Source organism: Pygoscelis adeliae, unplaced genomic scaffold (genome assembly GCF_000699105.1).
Source record: "Pygoscelis adeliae isolate BGI_AS28 unplaced genomic scaffold, ASM69910v1 Scaffold343, whole genome shotgun sequence".
In the NCBI taxonomy this organism is placed as follows: Eukaryota; Metazoa; Chordata; class Aves; order Sphenisciformes; family Spheniscidae; genus Pygoscelis; species Pygoscelis adeliae.
Window position 1 is genome coordinate 885760 of NW_008824402.1, and position 13658 is coordinate 899417.

The window sequence follows — 13658 nt, forward strand, 5'->3', positions numbered from 1 at the left end:
CCCCCCCAGCCGTGTGCAGGGCCGTGCGTTGTGTGGTGCTGTGCTGTGTCTGTGCAATGCGTGGCAGGATGCCAGCTCTGATTCAGGGCGGAGATGCCATTGGCTTCACATCAGCGCTGGAGATCTGGGACAGTGCTGGAAGAGGTTCAGTGATGCATCTATCCTGGAAGCCAGCGCAGCCTGTGTGGCCGTGGGAGCCTGTCCCAGTAGCCAGCATGGCCACCAGTGGGGACTATTCAAGCTCTGCTTATTGCTGTGAGCCGCCAAGCTGTCAGGGTGGGACTCATCCCCCAGCTGGCCCCAGAACAGCAGATTCCCTCTCCCCAAAAGCTCAGAGGTTTGTCAGGTGGGGCCTGTGAAAGACAGATCAGCCCCAGTGCCTGGGAAAGCCCCAGCCCTTGCACATATTTCAGAAGAGAGGGGGACACAAGGACCCCCGGTCTAGGACCCATCTCCAACCCCAGGTCCATCTGCCAAACGTCCTGACAGCCCCTGGGCTGATGGGGCCAGCTGGGAAAGGGGACAGAGCACATAAGTCCCCTTCCCTTTGCATGGGGGACAGTTAATTCCCCAGATCCTGGCCAAATGGGCAGGTGCCAGGAGTCCTGGTCCGTGCTCACAGTCACGTCTCTGCAGAGGTCCAGTCCCCTGCCCGGAGCGGGCTGAGGGTAAAGGAGCCCTGGCCCTGCTGCTCAGCCCAGCAGTGAGGGCTTATTTGTCACCTTCGTCTCCTCTGTTAATGACTCAGATGTCCCCTGAGCAGAGAGGCACATCTCAACAAATGGAGGCTCTTCGAGTCACTCTGTCCCCAAACCTGCCCTCCCTCTGCACCCTGGACAAGATAGGGGTGGGAGCAGAAGGCAATGCCTTGGTTCCAGTGCAGGCAAGCTTTTCAATCCTTAATACTGGCAGCTCCGGGGAGGGCTGAATGTCAAAAATGCAAGCAGTGCATCTTCTGAAGTGGAGGCCCAGGCTAAAAGCTCTGGCTGTTAGGCATCCCCTGATAAACATTTGGGACTGAGGTCCACCAGCACCTGGGGTGATGCGGATGACCCATCAACCAGTGCTGCAGACAGCTGGGGACACCCATCCCTGCTGCTGGACATCGGCATGACCAGGGGCTGGCCATCCCCCCCAGAAGCTGAGCACAGGGCGGGTGCTCATGCATACTGGAGGTGACGTCCTCTAGCCACTCAGATGGATGGGGACAGAGTCCCCCTCCACGAGCCGAGGCAGAGGGAGGTTTGGGGCTGGCTGCTGCTGTCTCCAGTGGGCTGGGGACTGTTTTAAAAGGCCCCTTTCCAGAGCTGGGCGGCTGCAGCCAGCTGGGAGGAGGCTGGAGCTCCCCACTGCAGCAAGGGCTTGCCAGGTTTACCCGGGGGCCCGGGGCGGGATCCGGGAGGTTACAGCTGGCTGGTCCCCAAATGCATTTGCAAGGAGGCTTTTGTGGATGTCCCGATGCGGGTCCGTGGTGTGGTGCAGGCTTTCAGGCAACAAATGCCCTGCCACAGCGATGCAAGGAGACGTGACCCTGCGTTGGATGGGGAGCATGGGGCTGCGCTGCCATGAGCAGCCTAGAGGGTCAGGATGTCTGGGACAGAGGCAGAGCAGGCAGGGGAGGCTGGGGGCATATAGGAATGTGTGATGTCCCCGAAGGGTGGCAGGTGATGGCAGAGCTGAATTGGAGGAGCCCCTGGCTGATGAAGCAGGGGTTGGAGGTTAGGATGGAGGGCCTTGGTGGCCCAGGAATTGTGATCCAGGGGGATGGGGCAGAAGACCTTTGATTATCAAGGAAAACCCTGGGAAGAGATTTTGCATCCCCCAGTGTCTAAGACAGGTGACAGGAGGCAGTGTTCCCTGCAGTGGCACAGACAGGCTACAGAGTCAAGGTGGGGCTCCTCTAGCTTCAAAGCACACCAAAGTGCAGCTCCAGGCCAGCAAGAGGACAAACCCACTCTCTGGAGTTCTGGGAAACTCCAGCTGGGCTGAGTCTGCCCTGACCAGCTGGGGAGCAAACTGAGCCCACGTGCACTCGCTACACCTGCCTGCCCACAGCCCCGACGCTCCTGCCACCAGCCTCCCTGCAAAGCTGGTCATCTCCACCTGCAGCCAGCCCAGCTCAGTGGGATGGAGTTGCAAGGGAGGTAAGTGGGATGTGGCAACTCAGGAGCTTGTTGGAAATCAACTTCTGCTGCCACGGCCCTGCGTGGGGGTACAACTCCACCACCAGGGTAGTTTCTCCAGGCATTGGCTTACCCAAGGACCAAAGGGTCTGTCCTGCCTGCCCTGGCCTCTGGGCTGGGGAGCAGAGCAGGGACTCCTGGGAGCATGGTGTCTCATCCCCCTGGAGCCCACTGCCATGCTGTGCCTCTGCCCCACACCTCCCCAACCAGGAGAGGTGACCCCCCCCGGCTGGCAAGAGGGGACGCTGCGGGGATGCCTCAGCACCATGCCTTGCTGCCTGCTGGGCTGGGACTGACCTCTGGGCACAGTCCCAGAGGTGTCCCAGCAGCTTTCCCGGCCTCCACATGCTGCTGGTGGCTCGTCACAGGGCAGGCAGAACTGGTACCCCACTGGCCATGGGGACACCTCCATACCAGCCCCACTAATTTAACCCTTGGGACCCGGCGGTTGTGCTCCCTGAGCTCAGGGACTTTGGGCTGTGCCTGCGGTGGAAACAGCCCAAAGCGCTGGTGGGAGTCAAACCCAGGCCCCGTCCCTGGCGCCGCAGGGCTCAGCAGCCTCCCATACTGAACAGAAGAAGCTGCTCATTAGGTGCCGACACTGCCCTCCCTGCGGCCACCCTGATGACACCGTGCCACCACAGGCAAGGACAGAGAGAGAGCCTGCCTTCAGCTGGGGATGCCAGATCTCCCCTCCGGTCCCCCCGACAGTGACGCCTTTGGCTGTGCTAGACCCAAAAACAACTGCAGAAGGTTTCTCCACCCAGCAGCTGGAACCCGGCCTGGAAACTCAGGGGCTGCCGAGTCATCACATTTTCCTTGAAGCAGCAAGGGCTACCGCAAGGAGCAGGGGGATGGGGGAGGCCCCGCCAACCGTGAACGCTCGAAAGCTATGCAGGCCAGAGCTGGGGTGGCACCGCGGGGTCTGTGCAGCCAAGCCACCGCTTCCTGCAAGGACGAGAGCCTCAGTCTGGGACATTGTCTTTGCCCGGGGTCCCAGTGGGATCATCCAGTCTGGAGCACGGGAAAGGGAACCTCTGACAGCATGTCCATCATTGTGGTGTCAGGTCTTGCTTATGCTGAGGGACAGTAGCCACAGTGCAGTGGCAAAGGCCCTGTCTGGCAAAGGCTCCAGGCAGTCCTCCTGGGCAGTGCCAACCTCAGACCAGAGCAGAGTCCACCCCCAGTTTGCCTTTGTACTCCGTGCACTGGCCTTTACTCCAGGTGCCCTGGGCATGGAGCTGGTGGCACAGGGCTTGTCCCTGCTCAGGCACGTCCCAGAGCTGAGCAGGGCCCTCCACACTTGGGGGAAGTAGGGAACCTCCCTGGGAAGCACCAGCTGGGGTGAGGATGAGCAGGGTGGGCAGCAGAGTGCGTGCCTGCGGCACCTGAGCATCCCTAGTGTCACAGGGTCTGTGTGTGGTGACAGCCAGCAGGCAATACTCGTGAGGCTGGGCACAGGCAGAGCCCGGCAAGGTCCCTGCGCACCGCTGCCAGGGGACAGCATGTGGGGCAAGGACGCTGCCACTCCCTGAGGGATGCTGCCACCCAGAGAGGGCCTGGCACTATGCCATGAGCAATGCTGTTTCTGCATGGGGGAGCCTGTACCCTTGTCTGGATGTGCAGCCCTGCTGTCCCCATGGGAGCTCTGCCAACCCTCCCTGGGCAGGACCCCTTGCATCCAACCTGGCACCCTGCGACAACATGTTGCCCAGGGGGCCCATGATATGGGGCACTGGTGCTACTGGGACTGGGCTGGGAGCAGCTCTGGGGCTCCCATCCTGCCTCGGGCCAGCATCAACATGCCGCCGGTCCCCGGTCCCGCCAGCAGCAACATCCCTCCGGGGTCCCTGTCTCCGGTCCCTGTCTCTCCTTGTGCCCACCAGCGCTGTGAACTGCCCCAGACCACAGTTTCTCCCCTCTGCCACCTCTGAAGTGCTGAGCGCTGCCTGGGGCTGTGAGGGAGGAACAAGGGGAACAGGCTGTTCCTGGGGCAGAGCCTGCGGAGGATGCAGGTGCTGCTGGGACCTCTCTCTTTGCAAGGTTCACACGCCACTGTTCTCCAACCCTAAACCCCAGAGCACTGGGATGCTCTTCCTTCAACCCTTTGCAAATGTTTAATCATTTCCACGTGGAGTCCTGCCAGCGCCGCTGCCTGCCTCCTGCCCTGCGCTTTCAAACCTTGGAGCTCTTCCCATTTTGCAGAGAGGGGAGCGCAGGCAGGCGGTGGTGGACGTCACCCCTCCTTGCAGGGCAGAGCTGTGCCCAGGGCAGGCACAGCCGCACTGCCATGCTGCTGGACGGTTGGGAGGCGCGGGAGTGACTCCCCTGTTTGGGTGATGCTCTGCGCTCCCCCCGCTGGCTGCCAGTGACGTATGAGACCTGGCAGCAGAGCCCAGGATGCCTGCGGGTGCGAACCAGGCGCCTGCAGACCTGGGAAGAGCAGGGCTGCGGGTGACTCAGAGCACGCCCAAAGCCGGCAGAGCCGGGCAGACCTGCTCTGGCCCCCCGGGGTGTGGGTGCCGCCCCTGGGGCTGAGCAGGCTCAGGACTCCCTTTCCCCTGACCGGGGCAAGAGGCACCAGGTGGGGAGGGCTGATAGCAGCCTGGAGAGCGCCTGTCCCACACCTACTGCAAGCAGTGCTAAGACAGCACATGGTTGACCCCCCCCAAACCCCCCCACTCCATCGCCAACAGCCTGCAGAGCTCCACGGGGTTCTGCTCCCACCCTGGGATGCAGTGCCAGCACAGGCTGACAGTAAAGGTGCCCAGACGCTACACTCACGGAGCCAAGAAGTAGCCACGAAGTAGCTCCTGGTGCCCACCCATGCATCACCATGCTGGGGAGCCCGGGCATGAGATCCCCCCTGCGCAGGCACAGCCACATATTGCCAGGCTCTGCTTCTGGCACATCCATGCACAGAGGCTGCCCATGGCCAGCTGCCCACCCCAGGGCTGTGGAATGGGGTTTGCTCCTGCTGGGCCAGAGCACAGGAGGGTCTGAACTCCTTTCCCCACCACATGCATCCCGGCTTCAACTGCACGGCTGGGAAAAGAGAGAGGGGGGCAAGGAGTGGGAGCAGTACCTCTTCCGGCGGGCATCCCTGGTGTGGTCCACAGCCCGTCCCTGCGAGCCTGGCGTGCGCGGTGTTGGCTCGTCCCACTCACACTTGCTTGCCGTTTACTCCTGCTTGTGCACGGCCCTGACGCTCAAGTCTGGGCTGGTCCTGGGGGAAGGCCCGCCTGGGCTCGCCTAGCGTCTCAGCTGCAGGATGCCAGGGAGGAGGGATCAGCTGGATGGAGACGTCTGCTGTGCCCTGGGGAGGGCAGGAGATGTGTGCCATGCTGCAGGCTGGGCATGGCTCACGTCTCCCTGCACCTTGCCTGGGTTTGCACCACGCGCTGCGGAGCCAGCCCTGGTGCTGGGGGCACCCTGTGATGGGACCCTTGGAGACGGTGAGCATCCCTTCATGCTGCCGTTGCAAAGGGAGGCAGGGAGGGCCCTGAGGCCATGATGGAACCAGTGCAGATGCCCAGACTCACGCTTCAGCCCTGAAGGTGTCTGTGGACTGTGATTGCTAAAGGCTTTGCTGCCCTGAGCCCCATCAGACCAGCCACCATCCTGGAGTGAGAACATCCCGGTCCTTCTCAGCCCCACATCAAGGGGGAGGTGGAGAGGAGCTGGTGAGTTGGCTCAGGAGGCGCAGAGCATCCCAAGAGCTTGTCCAGGATGGCACTTATCCTCACCCTGGTGAGTGGGTGGCCAGCTGGTCCCTGGGGGTAAGGAGAGGGGTCTTGCCAGTGGGTTCGGAGGAAAGCCGGGACCATGGGAGCAGGTCCAAGGCATCCCCTCTCCCATCTTGATGGATGCGGCAGGAGGAGGTGCAATGGCCATGTCAGCAAGCGTGAGGACTCGTCTCCTGCAGTCTCAGCTAAAAACAAGGCCTGGAGTTCACATTTCTGGTGTCCTCGCAAGCGGCTGGCAGGATTAGCCCGGCTTAGCCCCATGTGGGAGCAGCGGGTTCCCACATCCGCTGTGCAGGGCATGGAGGGGGACTTCTGCATCTGACCCTTTCCCGTCCCACAAGGGTCCCAAGTGTTTCAGCTGCCACTCCAGGTCTCAGCCTTCCCACCACAGGCACCCATCCCTGCCGGTGGATCCCCCCCCCATTCCCCCCAACTGGGCAAAGCTCTCTGCAGAGAAAAGGGAGAGGGAAGGCAATGCTGGCTCAGTCCAAACCAGCCTGCCTGCGCTGCAGGGAGAGGAGAAAGCCCTGGACACTTCTGCCATGCTCAGCAGCTGCGTGAAAACACAGCCTCCAAATTTGGAAAGCGGCTCAGTTTCCAAATACTGCCATGAACTGAAAAACTCACCTCAAAATGAAACCAGCCACGGCCCTCTGGTTCAAAGTTTCCTGTATAAAAACAAACCTGCCAGATGGCTGCATTTGCACACAAAAGGTTTTGTTTTCAGGAGGAAGGTCTCTTTTTTGGAGTAGTAAACACAAGGCCTGCCCATCCTCCATGTCCCCGGGGCGGGAGGCCTGCCTGGCAGCTCAGGGAGAAGGCAGGGCATTGTCCCATCTTGCTGCCTGGCTGCTTTCCCTCTCCCACGTCCCCTGCAAGCAGACTGCTGCCTGCAGCAACACCAACGCCGCCGCCGTACCGAGCTGCCGACCGGCTTGCCCTGCAAGCACTGGACCCTGGCAGGCTGCGCCGGCCGGGGCTTTTCACACATGTCCCCATAGCTGTGACACTTTGGAGTGTCCCAGGGCAGGGGGACGGGTGCAGGATGGGGGTGTGCAAGGGCAGAGCTGGTCCTTCAGCAGAGAGACTGCCTGTGGTTCTCCTTGCACCGTGGCGGTCCCGGGCCACCGCGGCATGGCACCAAGGGGTGCTCCCCTCCCCGCAGCACGTCTGCAGCCTTGGCAGCGCCTGCTTCTGCAGCTCCTTGGCTTCTCCCTGGCATCTCCCGCAGCACCCGGAGCCAAACACAACACAAGCCCGTCTCTTTGGCTGTCAGTGGCGCCTGCTGCTTTCTGTGTCCAGCCCCCAAAAGAAGGCAGCTCTGCTGCTTCACAGGAGCGGCTGGGGGACCCCCACCCTGGCTCTACTCCCTCCAGCTCAGCTGCAGGCTCCCCCAAGACCACCCTCCCCAGGCTGAGGCACGTTTGGGGCTGGCACAGCTGCAGCCTGGCTGCTCCCTGGGGCGCTGCTGTAGGTGGCATTCACCCATTGCAGCGGAAGCTGCTTCCTGGGACACGTCTTGGCCACGGGTACGAGTCTCATGGCTGGCGATTGCTAAAGGCTTTGCTGGCACAAGCTTGGCCTCACCAGGCGGGTGCTGCAGTTCTGGAGCAGGGGTGAGGCGGTCGCAGGGGGATGCAGGGTCAGCCCCCTCCACCGCTGCCTCTTGAGTTCTGCTCCAGATTTCTGTCCTTTCAGCCGCAGCCTCTGCTGCTTGACTTGGGATGGTGGCACCATTCATTGGGTCTTACAGAGTGACCTGGAGCTCAGCCGTGCCTGTCTGGGGGTCCCTGATGACATGCCCATGGAGTTGAACATCCTGGCTTGAGGGTTTGGGGGCATGGAGGGTCTGTGGGGCTTGGAGACCTTCCCAGATGCCAGACTTGGAGAGCTGGTCCCTACCCAAAGCAGTGGCAGAAGCTATTTTCACCTCTGAGCTGGGACACACCCTCCCTGCCTCAGTTTACCATCCATGCACCGGGAAGCAGAGGTGCTCTGCTGCTGGAGGGGAGGGAGGGAGAGCAGGCGGCAGGCTGGTAACGGGGACACATCAAGCTTTTCTGAGCCTCCTCATCCCTCCCTGGGCTGTCATTAGCAGCGAGTTTGGCATCTGGGCTGTGAAGCCACGCTGTCCTGCTTCTCCTGTGGGTGGTGCAGCTGGGCTGGGCTGGCTGCAGGGGCCTGGAGGGACTGCCCCACAAGGCTCGGGGGGATCAGCCGGGCTGCCGTTCGGCTTGAGCTGCTTGGCTGGGAGAGCCTAAAACAACAAACATTGCAGAATAAGGGAATGTTTCACTGCATTTTCCTGGTCCAGTGGTTTCCTGTTTTCTAAGCAGCTCTTCCAGCACCACTGGGGCAGAGGACTTATCCGCGCAGAGCCTGGTCGCAGAGCAGACCCTCACCGGGGAGGCAAGTTCCTCCTGCTTGACATCTGGCAGAGAAAGAGGTCACAAAAGATTGGCTCTAGGACCGGCTGTGACCTTTACTGGAGACCTGCAGCAGGATACAGTGTTATTCTCTTCCCCTCTGGGCTGAAAGTATCCATGAACGTGTGGTCTCACCTAGGTCAAAACAGGCTGGACACCGCTTGTTTACGCAGCCTGGCTGGTATTTCTTATGGACAGCTCTCCATAGCCTGACAAACTCATCACATGCATGGCCACCTGCTCGACACGCTCAGCCCTGTGCGGGGAGCACGGGAGCTCCTGGGCTCAGCGCTGCTCCGACAGACTCTGCCGTGAGCAGGAACGGCTCCGTGCTGCAGTTCAGGCAGGATGCTGCTGAAGGCAGGGGACAAGGGCAGGATACCCTCTGGCACACCGCTGCTATATTTCCCAGGAGTGTGGAGCGAGTGTCTCCATCTCCATCACCCCTGCTCCTCCCAGGCCAAGCCCTGCACTCCAGCTGTGTGTTGGCGTCCTGAGAAGAGCCCTGTACAATTTCGGTGTCATTCCAGCCTTGGGTCCATCCTTTCTCCCCCAGAGACTGTCTGCGGCTGTGCACACAGGTAAGGTCACCCTACCTGGTGGTGCTGCCCACCCAGCACCCGTTGCCGCTCCTCTGCGCCCCCCCAGCCCCCCCTCCCGCTCCTCTGCCCCAGCCCAGAGCCCCCTGCCCAGCTTCTCCTGCTTCTTCCCCTGCCTGTCACTGACCTCCCCTCTGTCCTGGACGGTACCAGGAGCTGGGGCGGTGGGACCATCCCACCAGGTCTCCAGGGAAACACAGATATTTTCCCAGTTGATCAACATCATCTCTTCCCTCCTTTGCTGAGCATTATTAAAAAGAGACTGTTGGCAGAGAGTCTGCCCTGAAAGCCAGCCTGTAAGTGTCAGCCCCTGGGGACTGTCTGACCCATGGAGAAGAGGCAGGCAGAGAGGACGCTGACACACAGGGCGGCTGTCACTGCTTGAATCAGTCCTGGCTCCTCGTGGAAGACAGGATCCATCTGGACCTCCTCAGGGTCCATCCTGGATCCTTACACGCTGACCGTGACAGAAACATAAACCAGGCCCTTGCAGGAATGGAGAAATAGGCAGACACAGAGGGGTCCTGTCAGCACCCTTGGGCCCAGACCCAGCCAGTGCTGCAGGATGCGGCCCAACACACAGCATCTCCTCCCTGGCAGGAGCAGGCAGCAGGGCCCCTGCTCAGCACGTGCCTGCAGGCTGCTGCATCTGAGCTCTGCAGGGTCCCCCTGGCTGGACTCCAGCTCCCCAAAGTGGAGTGACCCCGAAGTCCAGCTGAGGTGGCCTCGCTGGTGACTCTCATGTCTGGGGAGAGGCTCAGGAGACCCACAGAAGAGGGGCAGGCACAGCTGCTTGGGGGGCTGTGAGAGAAGGTGGAGATGCCCCCCGGCAGGGGTGATGCCCACCAAGTGGGACATGTTCTGCTGTGGTGTCATGGTGCCAGGCTGGCTGGTGGCATGGCAGGGTGGGGGTGACCTGCCCCAGCTGAGAGCAGAGCTCACTGGCTTTGCACCCCTCTCCACAGCCCCGTGGGTGTTCAGACAGTGCTTCCCCATCCTCTCCCCCACTCGCCAGCAGAACGGATCCCTCCTGCCCTATCCTGGTATCACAGACCTGGGCCCCAGCACCGCATGCAGGCTTTGCATTAGAGGGGCACACCCTTTCCCAAAATGCACACACAGTCCAGCAGCCCTTGTTCATAGGGTGCAATGTCCCCCATAAACCAGAGGTGAGTTGTGGGTGGAGAAGGATGGGCTGGTGGACCAGGAACTGTAGCGCTGCGCAGTGACCTGCCCACCAGGCACCACGGCCATGACCTGCTGCTCTCCCGTGTGGTGGCAGACCCAGTGCCTTGTTCAGGGTTACTGCAAACACTGCCCTGATCCAGCCCCATGGCTTGACTCCGTGCCCACGCTGGGCGGGAGCAGGGGAAGGGTGTTTGGCAGCCCCAGGTGATGGAGGGTCCTGCTGTCTGCCGCTGCAGCTCATCCAGTGCTGGCAAGGTGAGGCTTTAAAGGGCAAAAAGCCCAACACCTGTGCTGCGTCAGGGGCTCTGATGCCACCAGCTGCTGCCCTGATTTACCCTCCAGTGATGAAAGCCCCATGGCTCCATCCTCCGCTACCTGCACTTGCTGGCAGGAAAGTTGTCCCCTGCCCCAGAGCATCTGGGGACACCCCTTGACCCCAACAGCAGAAGAAAAAAAACCTAAAAAGCTTGCAGTTTCTTAGCTTTTCCTCCGGATCTGGGGCATTTGTGGCTTCCAGCACCATGGCTTCCCCACAGTGAGCCAACAGGAATATTTCTGATACCTGGAGCCGGGATAAAATAGACCCTGTGTGCTGCGAGCTCCTGTGGCTCAAACCTATGGCCGCACGGCTGCAGCGAGACCAAGGGGACTCGGGAGGCATTGCTCAGCAGGAGCAATGCACAGCCCAGCGTGGCAGCTTCCTGATTTTCTGAGGCCAGAGAGCACTATCCAAAACAGCTTTCAAGAGCAGACAGGCCCACATACTCACACGCACGCATGGCCCTGCCTCAGCGGGCGGCTGGCTGCGTGCTGGAGGAGCTGCACTGTGCGGATCCCCGTCGTCTCTGCATTGCTGCCCTCTGGCTGCCTCGGCACATCTATGGTGAGTCTCTCCTCTGGCTGGAGAGATGGGACCTGCTGTGGCTGTCACGGGGCTCTGACTCTTGCAAGATGCACCACAACTCAAGAACCTTCCTTTGGGAGCAGATCAACGCGTGCACCATCAGCCAGGCATGGGTGCTGGCAGCCTAGTGCCAAACTACAGGGTCAAGGACTTGAATTTAGAGAATTTGTCTCATTTGCACATGCAATGTATCTCACATGATCCTGGCTGCCCGGGTGCAGGTCCTGTCTGTAGGACATGCCCTGCTGTGCTAAGACAGGATTGTCTCGGTGGGATTCAGGGTGAGAAGGGTGAATCTCTCTCTGTGCTCAAGGGGGATCTTGCAGGGTGCTGTATAATAGAGATATGGCAGTGGATTCCCATTTGCAGGGTGTAGCAAAGCTTTTCTGTGGGATCTCTCACCTTAAAAAGATACTTTAAGAGAGTGCAGGAAAACAGCATGGAAAGCTCTGGAAAACATGGCTTTCATTAAGAGATCCGGCAGGCCTCAGCTCTACAGTTTGCCCAAGAAAAGAGGAAGAGGACGTTGGGGTGAGTTATGCAAGTATCTGCACGGAGAAAAGATGCCTCCTGTCCAGCAGCAGCAGCCGACACTCCTGCAGCTGGGAACTGGAGGAGCCAGGCTCTTGGGTTGGCTTCACCCTGTACCACTGGTCTTTCAGACAACCCCAGCTCATCCCCACCTCCAAGACTCGACCCAGAGCTGCTGGCACATCCTCCCTGACCTGCGCCACGCAGCAGCAAGGCCCTTTGGCCCCAGGTAGCTGCATCCACAGGTCCATCCTGTGCTGGGGCCAGATGGTACAGCCAGCATCACACTCATGGGCTGTTTTTAGTGAGGTTAAGAAACTTAGCCCCCGTGGAGTGACAAACTCAGCAACTGTTTGACTTGCTGCACCTATTTCTGCACCGGACGTTGGCTGAGAGCGGGCTATTTTTAACCATCCCTGGTTTACTATCTTTATTCTAGGTGTTATTACAGGCTAGGAGGGGATCTGTGCACTCTTCGTGAAAAACTCGCTGCCGATCCCAGACCAGATAAGCCTGCAGAAAGCCAGCACTGCTTCCCCTGCGCCCAGTGGCGCGTGGGCGCAGGCACTCTCGCAGCAAAAATGGAAGTGACTACTTTCTAACCGCTTCCTCTCTTTCTGGGTCTCTCTCTCCCTCCTGCCCCTCCTGACAAGTTCGTTTCCTGTTATTGATAACAGCCCCTGCACCCGGTGAGAGGTCACCGCGCTCGGTGCCCCCACAAGAAAACAGCCCGGGGGCTGGAGACAGCAGGGCTGTGCAAAGCAAACCCAACTGAGCTTTGCTGGGGCAGGCAGCAAGGCTCAGCCCACGCCGCTGGGTGCCCAGGCCCCTGCTGCTACAGGGTGCAGCATGGCAAGGGACCCAGGATATGAATGATGCGGTGGGTCTTCAGGATTTTCAGGCCTTTTTCTGCCTTTTTCATAGGGAGCTGCTTTGTCCTGTATGCTCTGGGGATGGAGAGTAGTCCCTTGTTCCTGGGAGCCTTCTTCCTGCCCATGCACCTCACAGTGCTTTGCAAGCAGGCGTTGTGGTCTAGAGCCTCCTGAGAAGACACGTGTGTGTCTCTTGGCCTGGGGCAGGCCACTGTTTGCTGCCACCCTGCCAGGCTTCCCGTGCGAGGCAGACAGCTAGCTCCCCAGGGGAAACTGAGGCACGCAAAGGTTTCCAGGCAGCCTTTCCAAAAACACAGCGCTCTCGGAAGCAGACAGGGAAGTGCAGGACAAGCCCAAGCGACACGTGGATGCCGCTGGTGCTGGGACCGTGTCCCCTCACAGTGCAGCAGTGTGCCCTGGGTGACCAAGTAGCCCCGTGGCTCTTGCTGTGCCTCTGTGGCTTCTCCTCTGGAATTTGTTGGATAGAGCCAAAGTCTCAGCACCTTGGAGATGTGGCCCCACATGTTGGCTTAGGTCCCCGCTACCGTCACTGCTCCGCTTAGGAGCAATCCTCCATGCATGAAGCTAAAATGCATGGGGGGAGCTTGTTCCCACATGGGGAGAGGAATAAACAATGCTGATATAAAGCACCTTCATGCTAGGAGAACACCTTTCCCAGGGGGCCTGTTCCTGTGCCCGTGCACCCCTCTTTAGCCCACAGCGGCACTAACCCTGCATCATTGCTAGCCCCACGCAGATGGGGCTGGTGGTTCACCTGCTTTGCCTCTGCCTTTCTGTTTGCAAAGTTGGAGGAAAGCTCGTCCTGTTTGCAGGAGATGTGGGAGAATATCTAACTCCAGAAACCAAAAGTGCTTCTGCTCAGCTGTCATTCAAAGAAGAAAAAAAGAAAAAACAGTTAAGCAAGAAATTCAGGTGATAAACTATCCTTTTGGTTCTCCTTGAGGAGAGGGGTAGGAGTGCAGGGTCTGGCAATATCAGTGGCGGGTGCCTTGAAAAAATGAAACAGCAATTGCTTAATTGCTTCCAGCCAGAGCCGGGCAGCAGCAGGAGCAAACTCTGCGCAGACCGTCACTGGCAATGGGGAGGAAGGTCACACGTCCACTCCCTCCAGCTCTCCCTCCTCAGGATCAGCTCCATCCCAGTGGGATGCCCGAGGGTCCGGGCTCACGTGCAGCGCTCCTCTGTGGG

General features: G+C 60.1%; 1 protein-coding gene across 1 annotated transcript in view; it reads right to left on the bottom strand.

Annotated features, from left to right (window-relative positions):
* The window catches only part of LOC103913828 (receptor-type tyrosine-protein phosphatase V-like), a 45070-nt gene extending 35675 nt beyond the window's left edge, over positions 1-9395 (bottom strand). The window contains exon 1 of the mRNA XM_009320381.1: positions 9281-9395. Coding sequence (XP_009318656.1) covers positions 9281-9395 — 115 coding nt within the window. The remainder of the gene's footprint in view (positions 1-9280) is intronic.
* Between the last annotated feature and the right edge of the window lie 4263 nt (positions 9396-13658).